The sequence below is a fragment of the Aythya fuligula genome, chromosome 5, assembly GCF_009819795.1.
Source record: "Aythya fuligula isolate bAytFul2 chromosome 5, bAytFul2.pri, whole genome shotgun sequence".
Taxonomy (NCBI): domain Eukaryota; kingdom Metazoa; phylum Chordata; class Aves; order Anseriformes; family Anatidae; genus Aythya; species Aythya fuligula.
This window is the reverse complement of record NC_045563.1, coordinates 49,549,990-49,568,418: the sequence shown is the minus strand read 5'-3', so window position 1 is coordinate 49,568,418 and position 18,429 is coordinate 49,549,990. Positions and strand designations below refer to the sequence as shown.

At 37.0% G+C, this 18,429-nt stretch overlaps 2 protein-coding genes across 5 annotated transcripts in view; one reads left to right on the top strand and one right to left on the bottom strand.

The window, feature by feature from the left end:
- Positions 1-18,429, top strand: part of TRAF6 (TNF receptor associated factor 6) — a 354,850-nt gene that overhangs the window by 279,598 nt on the left and 56,823 nt on the right. The window lies entirely within an intron of this gene.
- Positions 1-18,429, bottom strand: part of IFTAP (intraflagellar transport associated protein) — a 40,696-nt gene that overhangs the window by 4,324 nt on the left and 17,943 nt on the right. Inside the window, exons 3-6 of the mRNA XM_032188216.1 lie at positions 14,344-14,498; positions 12,759-12,830; positions 11,781-11,820; positions 5,121-5,251 (exon numbers count right to left, since the gene is read on the bottom strand). Of these exons, the coding sequence (XP_032044107.1) occupies positions 5,121-5,251; positions 11,781-11,820; positions 12,759-12,830; positions 14,344-14,498 (398 nt within the window). The remainder of the gene's footprint in view (positions 1-5,120; positions 5,252-11,780; positions 11,821-12,758; positions 12,831-14,343; positions 14,499-18,429) is intronic.

Genomic DNA, 18,429 nt, shown 5'->3' with positions numbered 1-18,429 from the left:
CAAATCAGCCAAACATTTAAACACTTATTTTCAAACATCTGATGAATCCTCATTGAAGCATTACAGTTTACTTAATAATGCATCCTTTACACAGATACTTACAAGATATTCACTGCTATGTCTGGGGGGTGCCCTGTTACTGGAGAAGAAACTTCTCTGACTTCTTATTATCTAATAAGAATAATATATTATTCTCTGTCATTAACTGTGTCACTGCAGCTTCTTACAAAATGTTAACAGAAATTTTGTGGGGTACCATGTCTTCTAAATTGATCAGTGACTCTAAAATCCTGATTGTCCTTCCTTGCATCCAACAAAACAAATAAGCATATTCTGTCTGACTGAACAGGAAATATTTTTCCAGCTTTGTATAATTTTATTAATCACTTACATTGCTTAATGTTCCAGGGACCTGGTTTATATTGGCTTTGACAGATGCTGGAGCATATAAATCATCTTAGATACAGACCCCTAGACCACAGGCATTTATAAATAAGACAAATGAACTTTGTAGATAAAGTTAGTCTAGGAAAAGGTATTTATTCTACATGCAAACATTACCTTGCTTATGTCCATAGACTATCCCAAGTAAGCCATCATTAACTTTTATAAACAGCACATTCAAGAAATCTTTACATAACACAAAGCCTGCACACCGCAAGCTCTTTTTCCCATTAGGGCTGTGATCAACTCTTTGACCTCTTCACTGTATTTATGGCCAGTTTCATCTTTCCTACAGGCAAAGACTCATAAAATTCCATATAGTAAGAGTACTAGCAATTGTTTTTCATTACTACCTTTCTTTCCTTTGGGGAAATACAAAACACTTCTAAAATATAATGCAACGTACAAATATTTTGTGGTTAGTTTGGTTGTAAAAATATTCACATGTAAAGGTATTTAATCTAAGAACAGTTTAAGTTACAGTAAACCTTCATAGGGATTCTATAAGAACAAATCTATCCTTCCTCTTCTAACACGGTTATAGAAAGCATACAGTCATTCGCTGTGCCCTTGTGTTGAACTTTGTGTCTTTCCAATAACTTTTAATGCAGATGCAGAAAAAAAAAATTGAAATTTTTGTTTAGAAAAAAAAAAAAAAAAAAAAAAGAAGAAACCCAAAATGCTAACTGGAGATAGATGCCAAAGTATAACATACCTGATTTCACTGATACCTATTTTTCTATTACACATTCATTGCACATTTGAAAAGTTTATTCACATTGCATATTTATCAGTGTGCTTCATCTCTCAAATGAGCATTCAAAGCAGTAGGGATTCTTTTCTTCTTCTCTCAGGAAGCTATTCACTTCAACCTTCCATGCAGACAAGCAGTATAAATTTTTTATATTGCAAACTGCAATTTTGATCTCTTTCAAAAGGGAGACATTTTGCAATAGAACACCAAATCCTCTGAGCTGATCAAGTTATTATCTTGTTATTTTTGCCTAAGGAGCTGAGAGAAATATGTGAATTTCAGGTGTCTAATTTAACATCTAATTGAAATCTTTTTGAGAGCTCTCTGGGAATAGAATTCTGCTCTATTAGAAAACTGCCAGTTTGCTTAAGATTGCTCCCGTGATTTACTCTCTGAAGAAAGAATCATTTTCATTTACAGTTCCTGCATGTCCAATTTAAGGGAAAAAGAATGCAATATTCATGTTAATAACTGAAGTATTTTGCTAGAGGCTGTTCATAATAATTTTGTAAATAAAATACCTTAAAGTTGAGACTTTCAAAAGTCTATTAATAACTGGCAACTGAGTTCTTTTTATTAATCTGTGTGGAGTTACAGTTAACTGAACAGCTTGCCTCTCTTCTAAATCCTGTACTTCTGTGTAATTACGGTACACTACAATTCACTTGTTCAAGTTATGTAAAGGATGTGCATACACTCACTGATGATTTCATTGTATATTCAAAAGAAAACTTACCAAGTCAATAACTATGAGTAAAAAAAGGGGGAAAGGCATGTATGCTTTTATATCATATAAACTTAGTATGGGTTACTTGGGGAAAAAAAAGGTTTGTCTTAAGCTAGGGGCACTGGACTGAAAGTCAATAAATCATGGCCCATTTTCCACTACTGCTTCATCATCCTGGACAAGTCACTCAATCTCTGTGTCTTTACCAGCCTCTGAAAAGATACAACTCTTCCATTTTCCTTCACTTTGTCAACCCTGTCTTTAGGTTACAAGTTCTTCCTTGTTCTTGTTGCATTTATACATAGCACTTAGTAGAAACAAACATCAGTTGAAGCCTAACTGTAGAATCTTAGACCAAAAGAGGTCAATGGAAGCTGCACTTTAGGTTTTAGATGCTGCCATTCCACAGTTAAAATGATAAAAAGGGGCATGTTAAATACTTATTGGAACGCTCAAACTAAAGACTAACTGGGGAATAGAAAGATAGAATTCATCTTTCCTAATCCCAGCTATACAAAAGTTAGGCTTCTAGATTAAAGCAGCCAGCCAAAAAAGATCCAGCCTGAGAGTCAGCCTCTGATATCAGACAGAGATATATTATATCTTAGGACAAATGCTGACAGCAAGTGAGATGAATCACTTACTGGAGGTGCTTTTCTCTCCCTCCTGATGACAGGACTAAATTAGACTAAATTCAGAGCTCAAACTAGGTGAGATGAGCCCCACTTTGAATGAATGTGAATAATAAGTGCGTGAAAAATATGCACTCAAGTGAAGTTATATACATGCAGGGGGGAAATAAGCACAAATAAAGAACCTAGACATTAACACATACAGTTAATAAATAAATAAACATAAAATCTATCTTTTATGAAAGAAAGTATTAAGTAGAAATAAAGAAGAGAATAAATGTCCAGGTAGGGGAGGTAAATGTTATGTGATAATGTATTTCAATCATGGAGAGAATGCTGCTTCCACCGTTTCAATTTGTGGTAGGTCATGAATGGTGCACTGTCTATATTAAAATTTCAGAATATATATATATATATTTTTATATATATGTGTGTGTGTTTAAAACCAGGGTAGAAAGAGGAAGCAAAATTGCTGGCCAAATAATTTCTTGTGTCATTGCTGTGTCAACAGCTTTTGATAGAAGAAACATGTTCAGGGAGAGCTGTTCTTGAATAATTAGCCAAGTTGTGCACTGGGCTTTAACAGTGCTTCTTTTTTACATTAAACTTTCCCTAGCAATACATTCAGAGATGTACAACTTCCACTGAAGTCCCTCACAAGTATATCCATAGCACAGATATTCTGCTCCTCCATCGCACTTGTTTATTTTTCAAAGAGAAGGGTTTTCCCTTATGCCCTACAAAAAAACAAATAGGCAGCCACATTCTGTTGCCCTTCCCTAGCAGATTTGTTTTGATGGACAGGAAACAGTCATTTCAAAGCAGGGATGTCTTCAGGGTAAATCTTTTTCTCTTTCTCAAGTAGTCCTGCCATAAGCAACGCAAGACTTAATTTTCACAGCAATGACAATTTGAAGCACTGAGGGATTTTAAAATAGACCTGTTCAGCTTTGACAGTTCTAAAAATCAGGCCACATTTCTATTATCTAAGTGAAGGCACTAAAACATGCATAATTTAGGGGAAAGACTGCCTTAATTTTGAGTATTGCAGAGTCTGGCACCAACCAAACAGTTGTGAAAATCTTCAGTATTTGTTCTTGAAAAATGCAGCAACCCTTAACCAATGTAATAGTAGTCAGTTTCCCTTTCAAAACCCAACTTTTCCTCAAACAGAAATGAATTTTGCATGCAGTGGGATCTTCATCTATTTTTCATGAATTATAACTTAAAGAGTCATATGCAATCATTTATGAACACTGCAGGCTGCTACAGCTCTCCTTCTTTGATTTTATACAGAAGTTATCAAATGAGCAAACTATAAAACCTCATTCTATTTTTTTTTTTTTGTGTGCCAATGGATATTTCTCAAGGCAAAAAACTTTGAATTACGTCAATCCTTAGGGAAAAGAGCAAATATTTTTATTCACAGAATGGAAGGTATTAGAGCTTGAAAGGTCATTTTAGAACATTTACTTTTTCCCAAAGCAGACTTGTTCCTTATAGTAAAGAGTTTATTGCAAAGAACCAACTACAGTTCAGCTCTGGAAATGAGACACCATATGCCCTGCCATACCATCAATCCTTCCGTGGTCACACATCATTTATAAACTTGGTTTAAGCCTCATGGGACATCAATAAACATATGAAGCTATCAAAACTGCCCCGTTTTAGCCAGAAGCTAACTTCAGCTTTTATTATGATGATCAGGCAAGGGAAAAAGTGTTGTGAAAAATTCTTTGCAATATAAACATCCCGAAAAGTTGATGCTCACAATGACTACTTGGATAGGAAGTTTAATGACTTAAAGTAAGCCTGTGAGCAATCCGCACCTTCTGTTCTAGTTTGAAAAGGTCTGAAATTCTGAGGGAAAATAGCAATTCTAAATTAAAACGTGTATTGATTGTGTCTGATTAAAAGGCTGAGACTCCATGCCACAAAGCTCTCCATGCCAGACCAAGATGATACAGATCCTCAGCGGCATCTTGCTACTACTCATTTCCAAAAGAACAAATTCCAATTCTGATCACAATATATTCTAAAACCTTTTTCAAATGTCACATTAAAGTGATCATTCACTACCTCATTGCCACAGAAGATAGTTCCTATATCCAGCTCAATGAGAACTGCACGATGTTGTAAGACCAAGACCATGCAATCTTCGGAAAATTAAATGGCCCACATAAGTTATGATTTCTAAAAAGGTCAGGAAGTGCAAGAGTTTGTTTGAATAATTTTCAAATTACACCAATTAAATATTAAAAAGCCCACAAACAACTTGGAGTGTTGCAATCTGTCGGCAATTTGAAAACATAGGATTATATAGCAGCAGTATGCAAGATAAAGCAGAACCATTGTATTAGAGTATTTACCTCAATTCTTAATGTATTTCAGAATTCATTAATTCAAACATTAAAAATGTGATTTGTAAAATCACAACAGCTCCACACGATCCCTCTGCCCCCGTGCAAATAACATTAGAAGCCAATAGGTTTTAAAAACTATTAGAAGCCAACTTTTTTTTTTTTTAAAGAAAGGGTTTAAATAACTAAATCTGACTTCCTACCTCTTGCGTTTTGCTGTCCAACGGCTGTGGCACCGACAAGGTTCTGAACTTCCGCTGAACAGGCTTAACAAAAGCAGGTGTACAGCAAGTCACTGTCTGCTCCACCTGTCCTGGAAGAACTAATGACCCTGCTGAATAAAAAATACTCAACTTTATCCTTCTATCAGTGTGTAACACAGTTGTGTGTAAAATCCTGTAGTGCTTAGATACAGACAGAAGCTTGTTAGTCAAAGTGTGTTGTACTTATTGTTGCATAATAAAAAATACATGCAATTATCTTGCAAACAGATGCATGCAGTCCTGAGCTAGAATCTAGATAATAAAATATACTATACTAAGGAAGAATCAAACTTGATTAAACAGATGGCTAGCTCTTTTTTCCTGAGGACGCTGAATTAAAATTCTGGATCTAGATATTTCTAAACTCAGAGAAAACTTGGGATTAGATTTCTCTCTTTCATGAGAAGGAAGGAAGGAAGGACCTGAGCAGAAACTTTGGCAATAGGAGTTATGCAAGATTAAGTCTGGTATTTTCATTGATTAGCTGGGTAGCCCATTTCAATTCTCTTTTCCTGGAGTTTCACCATCTTATACATTGGGCATAAGGAATCTTTGCAATGCTTCTGCCTTAACGTGAATCTCCTGAAGCATAAAGTAAAAACACCTGAAAGAAGTACTAATATTTCCCACTACAGTGCCAGATGACTGTTGTCCAAGGATATTTCAGGGATGTTTGTCCCTCACTGAACTTTCCAGAGACACCAAAGAGGACTTCTACATATCCGGGATACAGGAACACGTAACCTTTTCACATTGGCAGGATTTGGCCCATAGTTCACAAACACACAGATTTCTGAATCACTTTGCCTTTACACACTTAAGCAAAACATTCATACTGGGAAAAGTAGATTTACTTTCTGTGACAGCTTAGAAGGATATGCCTTAGATTTCAGAAATATCTTTTAACATGCATCAATCTCAGCTCAGCTACAGCACAGATGTGTCCATCTTGTCTCAGTAATGCTTCCACGAAGAATCTTAAGGGAACCATATGTCTTGCAATTTAGTTGAAGGATTACATAAATCAACCTACTATTTTTTCTGCCTGGTACACAAATTCCTTACAACTTTATACTAGATTTTAGTAGCTTGATTTCCTCTTGAAATATCAGAATAAACCTTCAAAATGTTGCTTGAATGTTACTTAATGCAACCAACAAGAGGGTACATAGGTCCACAATGAAAATAAATAAATGACCATTCATCTCTACCTGCACATGTTTTCACCACAGCAGTGTGGTCAAGGACCTGTTATCCCCCTGTAAATCTGCATTTAAAAATAATGATTTCCTAACTATGCCTTAAAAAAATCCATGATCAAATACTTCATTTAGATTTTCTCTTGACAACTTTATTTCAAGGCCTATCTACTTTGGGTTTGTAAAGTAGACTGTGTTTATTAAAGATCTGAATTTATTCCCTTGGGTATCTTATTCCTGGATTTTTGTGTTTTGCTTTGTGATTCACATATAAGTGGTTTACAATTTTCATGCCTACACTCTTGGTTGCGTATATCTATCTCTAGTCATCTACGTCCTTTCAGTCCTTGTTCTCAGCATAGCATTTGATCTTATTCTGCATCAGTCATATAGGAAAGCTTTCTGAAAAAAACTGTGCAGTCCACAGGAATATATGCTAGGGCTTCACATGTTCTGCAATTGCTTTTTTTATTCCTTTATAACTGGTGTCAAAAGAGGACAGAAGGAAGATGTGAATGCTCATTTAAAGGCAATGGCATCTTCTGCTATTGTTTCAAACTTGCACCCTAAATATATACCCTCACTGAAGAGAGGAAAGCCTGGACATCAAGAGGTTTGTATCATCTCCTGATATAAACACTGCACTTATTTCTATACTAAGAGCAATTTTTCCCCCACAACAGACCGATCTGGAGAAAAGATGAGGAGGAAGCACCATTATGTAACCACCTGGCAATGGCTTAAAAAGACAACTCTTAAAAATTGGGACAACAGAAGGAAATTTATTTTTGCTTTTAGCAAGAAGTGCTTGTCATACTTAGAACGTCAATTCCAATTTTTTAAGGCTCGTTAGTAATGCAAACAATGTTTGAAATTTCCTTCAATCACCCCATAAGAATGTGGTAATCAAACTTTGTTTGCCAGTAGACATGCCAGAAATGAGCTTTGTCTCTCTATCCTGGCTGCATGACAGCATATGAAAGTCTAATCGGTAAATGCTGCTTTGCCTGATAATGTTTAATCAAGAAACTCCTTCAGAGAGAAAAATTAGGGAGTTTTGACAATCCTTCTCAGTGGGAGCTCCCAAAGGAACTGTAGGCTATTGTAAGTTCTAGCCAGTACCTCACAGCTGGGTTAGGCTGATGCTACAGCACTAGTGGATGATGATCCTAATTAAGCTGCTAATTATGTTCTCTGTGGAGGTGATTAATTAGCAACAGGAATGCCTTGAATACTGCCAATGGCACCATATATAGAGATAATTGAGCAGGCATGATATCAAAAATCTGAGAAGAGATCTTGAAATGTACCTTCCCTCATACCGGGAAGAACCAACTTCCTGGATGATGTGGTAGTGAACTTCTGTAGTTTTACTCAAGTCCTGCACAGTGCAGCAGAACAGATTAGGAAACTGAGCAATTCTTTTTAGTTCTTTTTCTTCCCATGATAGACCCACAGAAAAGCGACTAAATTTGTGAACACCGCTAAATTGTTTTGTTGCTGTTCGTTTTGTACCATTGACATTAATTATAAATAGAGAAACAAATAATAAATTAAGTCATAAATCGGATGTGAACCCTCTGGAGTGAAGAAGTTCGAAGTCTCATCTTTACCATTAGGGAGCCAACTGATGCACAGCTCTAGATAGGCTAAAGCAAGCTTTACCACTTTCAGACACTGCATTTGACAAAAATTCTGTTGATGGGGAGCTGGGGAGGAAGGTAGCACTAACAAAAAATATTAAAAGCTAAATTTTGCTCTCTCCTCTGTTTCTCACGCTTCAGACTGCTAGCCCCAAAGAGCTGTCTAGTGTGAAATCATCTTAGGGCAGTGTTAAATGGGTTGCAGAGACCGGAGGAGAAAAAAAGCATCAGATTCTTAGGTTTGGTGGAGCCCCATACTTGAAAACATCTGAATCCTGTTCCCCAAACTGATTTTTCTGGATATAAAAATAGGCTCATAATATATATGGGAAGACATACATTATGGAAAATAATACATTGATATGATTTGCCTAAAGGATGGTTTATTTGAATAATCAAATAGCTATGTTTGCCCTCAAATTCAAATTGACTGAGTCACTCTGGTTCTCCTAAACTTCTGTGGGGCTACAGAAAATTAGGACCTTGATAAGACAAATTTTCAATTTCAATATCAGTGTTCTAAGCCTGATGAGGATGAGACTCCTGTATCCTTTCTTATGCATCCTCATTCATGCATTTAATTAGTCCTATTTTAATATTCTCCTGTGTTTAAAAAAGACCACACTCAAGGTCCATAGCCATGCTTCTACGTATCTTGTATTTTATACAAGTAGTACCTACTATTGCCTAAGTATCCTTTGAGCCCTGCAGCAATTGATTTGTCTCCAGTCCTGGAAAGGAATTCTGTTGCCAAAACACAGATACTAGGCATTCTCCATCTGTCCCTGGAGAAAGCCTGATCATTTCTATTGTTGCCTTAAGCCACTTACAATTATAGATTAAATTCAATGAGAAAAAGCAATTAAACAGCCCACCATACGCATACTGTCTCTACACTATGGGTTAAAGCTATGGTTTAGGGCAGCAATTCTACTTTGCCAATCAAGGTTTACCGAGCCAAAGACACACAATGAAAAAGCACTGCCTTGGTTTCAGGCTTGCAGCCCAGTGCTGTCTGATGAAAACAGCTACAACAAATTTGTATAGTGGCCAAATCTATGGGCTGCTTTTTCCATAAGAAGCAGCTGTGTTCACACCTTAAAAGATACCGGACTTAGGAAAATTAAAAAGAAGACCACTGCTAGAATGATTCTCCCAGATCACCCTCCAAAAGGCACTGGTTTAGATGGGATGTTTTAACACCTATTTTCTACCATGATTTTCACACCTTCAGCTTTGAGTCATTTCCCCTTAAGTGTGACTATCTATTGTATTAAGGTACAGTTGAGAGCTAAATGATCTGTCCTTAAAGCTACATGAAGTACAGAGGTACTGAACAGTTGCCAATAACAAGCAGAGATAAAAGCCTGTTGTAATTGTACTGGCAAGGTGTATTTTTCACTGGGTATCCTAGCTTGTTGTGCCAATATGAACTCTATTGTTTGGCATGCAAGTAGCAGCATTTAAGGAGGCCAGCAACAGCACGCCTTTCAAATTGGTGCCATACTTTGCCTCACTCATAAACTAATTGGAACCCTTCACCAGTAATCCTTTATTAAGGTAGCAATATTATGTTACTTCACTATGGCAAACAATAGTGGCAATATCATTTTGTGTTTTAATTTGCATTTTGTTGGTATGTTTTCTGTAAGAGTAAGAATATACTACTTACAATGAAGCCTATCAAGTGGATTTTAACATATAAGGGAACTATCCAACAAAGAGGCCTGTTTTCAGGCACACTGACTTAGTAGTCCAAGAGACTATTTTTTTCTTGGCTGAATAGCTGTCTTCATTGAAGCACTGCGCAAGATCCAGACTGTGGGTTTCCCCGGTAGAAGTTAGGTTGCCGTTTACTTTCTTTACACAAAAAAGAAGGAACAATTAGCTTCTGGCCGTGCAGTGTTTCAACGTTATAAAATACAATCTAAATGCTTCATGTTGTTACTGAGATCTGTTGATTGCTGAGGGGTTGATGTGGCCTCTTTCTGAGCTGAAGAAATGTGTGCAGGGAGTGCTGTCTCATAGGAGGAGCTGAGGACAGCAGATATTGAAAGCCAAATCAAATGTCACATAAAAAAAAACTACTAATAAAACTACTAAAAAACTACTAAAAACTACTAATAATCTGATTACACTGAAAACACTGATAATCTACAGTAAAGGTATAACGTGATGTTTATTATTTTTGATAATTACCAATCAAAGCAGTAACAAAAACCTTCCTGCTGTGGTTTGCACAATGTGATATTCAAACAGTACAAACAGATGATCATTTGTGTAATTCTCATCTTGTTCAAATGCAGTCTGTGTCACTAGGTGTTTCTGGATGTATGCGATTAGCATTTACCCTCACACACACACAAATGCACAGAAACAACTTAAAAGCCTGTAGAGAGGCAAGGTCTGACACGGTCCAGAAAGTGGCAACTATCCCCAAGCTCTGCCACAACTCTTCTTTCCTCGCTGCCCTGCACAATGTTTTAGTTTTGGGCTTATTTCTCGTCATCCAATTTGTGGCCTGTTTCGAGCTTGAGATACTTAACAATACTTCCACCAAACTAGATATTGAAAAGCCTCTTTGCATCAATGAAATGTGAGTTTCGTCTTCCACTAGTGAGCCCCAGTTTTTAAGATATTATGACAATATAAGACAAACACAGAACAATGTCCTAACAAAGGGAAAAATGGGCACATGAACACTGCACCAAAAAGAAATCTTCAATTCCTGGATCTGATGTAGGACAGCTATCTTACTCCCTCCTTTCTGAATGCCCAGTCTAGGAGGAAGAACATTTGCTGTAAATAAACTTGACTTAGGGGGGTTTATTGTTTTCTTGTGAGTTACAACCAAGCTCAATATTCATCAACTGGAAGTCTGTAAGCCCTCTGGACTTCATAAGGATTCTGCACATACAGAGAGAAAAGACTAATCAAAGAGTTAATGGATTAGACAGACTAATTAAATGGCAATAACTAAGGACCAAAGCAGTGCTCTGTCACAGCTTCTTGCAGTGACCTTAGGCAAATCCCTTAATCTGCATGGCTTGGTTTCTTTGTGCAGTCATAGATCCAGATGAGGAAAATAAATTTAATCACCAAAAGGTCTTCCATTCTGGTGGTAATAAAAACCACACAAACATCTATGATAGACAAATACCTATAAACACTAGATTTTTATTTACTTTTTAGAAGCAGGAGAGCTAAAATCATTATAGGCATAATGGAGCAGTTCAACACTATGTGAAATGCTCATAATTGGAATGCTAAAATAAGTTCAATGTGCTTTCCAGGTCAGTCTCATTTATTACAAGCCCAGGACGAAATCACTATAGTGTGTAGGTACAACATTTTCATTTTATAGAACTCTCTCAGCACCCAATTTACTTTGTGGGTTACACTGTAATTAAAATAATTTCCATACAAACAGAAGTGTGGATAAATGTAGAAAATTTGCTAGCAAAAAGTTGAGAAACCTTGAAAAAAATCACTGCTCACCAGAACATGGTATAATAAATAATCTTTGTAACTTGTTATTTCATTAACTGTTAAACTGAGGAAATAAGTAGTTCAATTCTGGGAGTTTGGGCAATTGGGGGAATTTTCTGGCAATGGAAGAACTGAGAAAGAACATCATTTTTAGAGGAGAAATGGTTCTGTTAAACAATGTTTCAGAGTCACTAAAAAGAAAGGAATATCCATACACTTCAATCCAAAGACAGACAATCTTTGTGAATATGAAGGAGGAAAAAACCTACCACTGCATGTCTCTTCATCTGTGTCTATATCTAAGTTCACCTGCAGTAAAAACACAAAAGTGGAAAAAATAGATTAAAATATATTAATTCCATTCTTTTTATTACAAACTGGGGAAAAGCAGAGAAAAGCATTAAATTTCCTCCTTTGTCACTTCCCTTCTTCCCTACATTTTTCTAGGAAAGCACATGATTATTTTTTTGAAATGCAAAACCCAAAGGAAATATTTTCAAGTGTAGGGAAAGAATTTCTACTGTTGTAGTTGCATACCAACTACGATGAAGAGAAAGCTCAAGCTGAACAGCAACTTCTTGAGGAATTTGGTGGGAAGCTGAAGAAGTAAAGTTGTCATACAAAAATCAATATAAATTAATTTGCAGCTTTGCAAAGACTACATATTACACAGACACAGCATTTGTTGCAAGCAAAGGAGAGCCGGATCTTTCTATTTTGATATTAATGATCATCTGAATGGAAAATTAAAAAAGCTAAGAATTATGACATTTTTGATATTTTATCTGGGACATTTCACTACTGCTTTTACCAGGCTGATGTCCCTTGAAAAATGGTCTAAATTATGTAACATACCACAAGAAGAGTTGCTTCTTATTTCAGGTAACACTCTGAATAAATGCATGGGGTGAGAGTCAAAAGACTTTCCCAGTCTATGTGTAAATGGAGGATTTACTATATGCATTGAGCAGTTTTCTGCATTTCTATGCAGCAATCACAGATGCTCTTAGTTCAATTTTTCTAAACTGATTTTACACTATTTTCTTGCTCAACCTTTACACTCTAATAGTACGTACTCACTAAAACTTGGAAAGAGATTTGGATGATGACGCTCTCATTCCTTTTTCTCACAGGTGTGAAAGAAATACACTGACAAATTGCAAATACTTTGTAAATGCATAAAACAAAATTGTAAGTCATGTTCTACTCATAATCCCCACCTTGAAGAAAATCAAAGAAAACCTCACCTTCGCTCTTTCAGATAGACCAAGATCATTTCCATCAGAGCCACCAGCTTTCCAGTTCTCATTCATGACTGTCTGTAGATAGACACGTAGAAATATTCACATGCATGAAACAGAACCAAAATCACAGTCAAAGCTCCTACTGATTTACACAAACAGATCCTTTATGGTGCATTTCAATTTTTATAAAGACTGAATGCAATGATGCTGAAAATAGAACATATGTAGCTAATCCTCTGAAATCCTACACAGGATCAGACCGAATCAATTGTAGAAAGAGTATAAGTAATCATAACAGGCCTAAAAAGCAGCATTTAGAACAAAAGCATTGTTTTCAATAGTATTTTTTTCCTTTCTTTCCTCAGGGCAGCTTTAAAGGTTATGGTGGCCAACTTACCGCATCAAAGTCTCCTCCCATTACTATTATAGCAGCTTTTCTAATGCATTCTACTATTGCCATATTTATTTCTGAAACCACTAGTGTGACAAAAACATGAAGTCATGGCTGAAACTTTCTTTTTGTAGCAACAAAAGACAAGTATTAAGATGTTCTATTACATAAAGGATAACAGAAGCTGCACATTGCTTTATGGGGCAGAAAGCCAATTCGAAGTGGCTAAGGAAAGAGACCCAAAGGCTGTCTATCCCAGTGAGGCAATCATATTCATATGAAAAATGGCAACAAAGATTTTTGTCATTATTGTTATACAATCAACTGACAGAATGTGATTGTTTTAAAAGCCTTGCTTGATTCTACCTCAAAGGCATGTGTTAGTAAGGAGGAAAACAACAGCTTTTTCTCTTTGACTGAGGCCTGGCAGCCCCATCATTTGAAGTCATTGAGTGCGTGGCTCTGTCTATTGCAAAAATGACCTGCTACTTCTTTTTTAATAAGAACCTTAATGAAGATAGGGGTTTTTTCTGTTTGTTGGTGGTTTTTTGTGTGTTTGTGTTTTTGTTTTTGTTGTTTTGTTTTGTTTTGTTTTGTTTTATTACAGGCAAGATCACAGCTTTATTATTTGTTATTCAGGCAAGAGGGTAGTTCTTAACAAGTGGACTCAGATTTCCATCTTGCTCTCTCCAGATGATGCCTGTGGCTTTCCTGTCCCTACACATTCAATCCCTAATCTCATAGGTTTCAGAAGATTAAAAAGACCTCTGGTTTGCCAACTGTTTTCTTCAGGTAGCTGAAACAATCTAGCTTTAGTAACGCAGGATTCAATACCTGCTAAAACCCTCCAACAAAGCAAATCTGTGCATGCTGGCATTCATACTCTCAAGCCTTTTTCCCTTTTGCCAACCCCTACCATTAACCGCAGTCTTCAGTGAAAACCTAACAATGGTCTTTGCAGGGCTCCTTATTTATTAGTCAGATTATGGGGGCTCTGCAAATGCCACTGCCAAATGTGATCCCTGCAGGTGCCTCTGTAAGCATTACACACTTGGGTAGTATTTTAAATATTTGCCTCAGATGGGATAATACCATTAGCCTCTAACATTTAGACAGTATATCTCCCCCCGCACTTTTTTTTTCTTTAATCTTCTTGAATGTGATGCTTGTCCACACGGACAAATGTTAATTCATTACCTCATTCTCATTTGGCATCTGTGGTGGGAGGCGCACTGATATTTCTTTGCTTCTTCCAGGTGAGCCACCCTGCTTATCTCTGTTTGAGAACTCAGAAGTAGAAAACGTTTTTCTTAACGACTTTTTACATCCTTGAAGTGTTTTCCCCTCTTCCTCTGTAAGGAGAATCACACCACTTCAGATAACACAATACAACATCCAAGAAAAAGAAAAACATGAATTTCATTAGATCTAATACTGACTTTTACATATTCATTTCTCTTCTCATGCTTGGAGCCTCCATGATATACATCTATTTTGCAATCTTTATCATAAAGCTGAATACGCAGTTTGAACTTCCAGTGCACAGAGAATGACCTATTCCTTGATACCAACAGATTCATCATCTCAAAAGTTTATGCAATATATAGAAAACTTGATATACCTTCACATACCTGATGGATTACTTTCTTATCAGGCACGAGAAAAGACTTTGTTTTTTATCATAGTGCAGTGATTATCCGGCCCCCCAAAAATGTGTATTTTCTACCTCAATATCTTTGTATCACCAAGACTTACAAATAGCCATATGCCAGTCATATTTAGCTGTCAGAAGTTTAGGTCCTAAGACTAAAGATTAAATACTGATGTTCAAGCAAGGTTCCCTTAGGGGATTCCTCTGGCCTTCAAAGAGGGACTAGGAAAACAGTCCCTCAGAATTACGACATGGCTAGGCCATCATCAAAAAAAAACTCAACAGTACAGATTTAGCTAAGAGCTGATCAGAGATCAAGACAAATATATGCACAGAAGTTTGGATTTCCAAACTCATGCTGAACAGTTGTTTTCCTACAAAATAGAAAAAAAAAAAAAGAAAAAAGAAAAAAAAAAACTAATCATGGCCAAAATAGAACTGCCTTTTTATTTAAAAAAAAAAATCCATTATCAAGTATGGAGCAGTTATAGTACAATAAATTCAAGTGAATTTCACACTACATGTTCTTAATGAAAAATAAATGCTGATTTTAACAGCGTTTCTTGGGTTTAGCTTGAAAAATCTACTTTATAACAATAAGAAACACTGCAGTGCATTTCTAAAGCATAATTATACATTATAGGCATTAAAGGAATTCTTGCGGAGAGTCTTAATGATGCCCTTGGGGTTAGTACATTCAGCAGTCCACTTTCCCAAAGACGCATTAATCCCCATGGACAGCTCTGTGCCACGGTTACTATGACTCACCCAAAGGGCTGGCATTCTGGACATAACCTGAAGTCCACACTCACAAAAGTCAAGGTTCATAAAAAGTAAATTGCGCTAGATCAGAACAGCCTAGCAAACAGTTCTGCTCTCAGACCACAGATGGATCCTCTGAATAATTCCTCAATCCCAGGTCTCTTGATATGACATCTGGCTTCTCCTTGCTTTTTTAGCAAGCACTTTCCTAAAACAATATTTGGAAACAGCACTACATATGTGCAATGTCTTCTTCCCACACGTTCTCTTTTTCAAGCCATGGAAATGAAGCTGTATTACATCCAAAACCCTCTTTTAAACTCTTGACAGGTAAAGTGATCATCCACTAATTGAAGATGTTCTTATTGTCACCCTATTTTATAGGAAGAACTAGAAGAGTTGCTCAAAAAGTTTCAAACTTGTGTTATTACAAACGTAAATAAGATGAACTTCCCATTTCATACTAGGAACTGAGAAGTTTTACATTTAAGATTGACAAGACACAGAAGGACGTTAATGTCTTTATGCAGCCAAATGTGTGCAGCCCTATAGAGCAACTGACTATAGGGGTTGAGGGGCCAGTATCCTCACTGTGCACATTTAGGGGGCCTTCACTATGAAACCTGGAAGAAAGCTCCTGGAAGCCATATACGTTTCTCATCACGATCAAGACAGAGGCAAAAGGAATCATCAATTTGTATGATCAGCATCATAACTCGAATACCAATATGCTCTGAATAAGCATAAGATTCCTGCACAAACCAGTGCCTGTCATGGGTGGCACTGTGGTCATGCTTCTGGGCTACAATCAGACCCACCTTCTCCAAAGCTTAGACTCTGAATACTCCAAACAGAAGAGTATCACTTAACGTCAGAAGGCATATGACACATGGTTGAGCAGTCATAATTAGACAGCACACATAAGCCCACTAATTTATTTTATTACATTATATATTTTCTGGACAGCTGAGCTATTGTCACGGATAAAAGGCTGATAGATTAAGTGAGCTAACGAGAAATCAAGAGCGTTCACAGCATTTCTGTGCCACTCACTCACCCGAGACTACAGCTAGAAGCACTATATCCCTTTTCTGAAGAGATGAGCCTTAAGCAGCTGTCAGAAACTTTTGGTTAAGACCTTTGCAGCACTGTTGGGTTGGGTAACATAAAACATCATATTTGATGAAACATCCACAACTGCAATTTGATACTAGATTCACGACTGCAAGTAAAGAAAATTTAAATGAAAAATGTGAGCAGCACAAAGCAGCTGTGAAACGCATGCTGCAGATAGACTGCCAGCCATGCAACCCTGTGCATGATGAGCCTGTACCACATGAACAGGTGGGATGGGACGTAGGTGAACCAAACCTAATGCTGCGAACACAGCCAGTGAGGCCCACCCTACAAGTGTCTGAAGTAAGCACTGGTACCTACAGTTTCTCACCCTGCATCACGTAACCGGCTCTCTTGAAGAAGCAACAGTTCTGGTCTCAAAAATATATGTATATTAAAAATAACACAAATTGACCTAAATCTAAAGAAACTGCAATTTGCAGAGGAATATCATAGTTTTATTCCTTTGATGGTGTTCTCATTTCCAACCCTTTCTGTCCCTACTTTTGCAAGAGAATGGGAAGGAGAAGGGGTCAGATGTAAACCAGCAGAAGACTCACTCAGCCTACCCCTGGCCAAGTGATAATTAGCTCATTAGTCACAGTCACAGTTCACAACCTGCCAAGACCTGCACATACAACACCGGCCTTTACCACAGGTGACAACGTAAATAAATAAATACGGGTACAAGCACAATAAAAAGTAGCAGAACGTGGAAATGATGCAAAGATTCATATATTCACTCCACAGGCAGTTTTTCAATTTTACTTTTTAGAAACTCCACTGTCACTACCACAACAATGAAATAACAAGCAAGCTTAGGTCTCTAGAAAAGTAAATCTCAGTCCCTCAAGAGTAATATCCATCATAATTGTGTGTCACTGAAAGGTATGCTGCAGACTTCAGAAACATTTCTATCAGAGAGTATATCCAGCTTGATACATCCTTTCTGGCCAGCTATCTATCCTTTCTATTGCCTAAAATTCTCTTTGTCTTCCGATTTGGAAAGAAACCTTTTGAAAACATCCAGTGATCACCCATATATTTCAAGCAGTGGAGACACTTATCACAAAGCCAGAGAAGAGAGCTATCAGGAGTATCAGGAAAAACTTCCTGTCAGTAAAATCTATTAGATGAAATAGGAGCCCCAGAAGAATGATAGAAATCCCATGGTTTAAAACATTTCATAGCAAGACCAGACATGGCAATCAATAATATGCTGTAGAATACCTGGCTTGGGACAACATGCTGGACTAAACGATAGCGGCTACCAGGTATTTCCCTCCTCCTTCAATTCAATCAATGAATTCCAAAAATGTTTATAAATAATTGGCTGAGAATGAGAATAAGGCCCTTTTTAACTAAAACAAAATTAATACAATAAAGCTACTATTGTAAGCTCTAATTTGCTTCTTGTCCTCCAAGCACTGGACAGAGGGCCAGCAGAAGGCCTGTGAATCCCTTAAAGCCTTTCCAAGTTATGCTTTGATGGAACACCTGGGATTCAAACAACACAGCGCCTTTGTGCAGGGCTCCTGAACAAAAAAGTAATTTTACTCACGGAGGAATGGTAACTGAGTACAAGAGGTGCATGGTACTGAGGTACAGAGGCACGGTAGAGAGGTCAAGAGCATGAATTTCAATTTCATTTACTGTCTCAAACACATCAGCAAACTGCCGCATTTAAAAGCATGAACAAACCCTGTCACTGAAATGTTCCCATAAAATACCACTTTGGGATGTTCAACAGATGG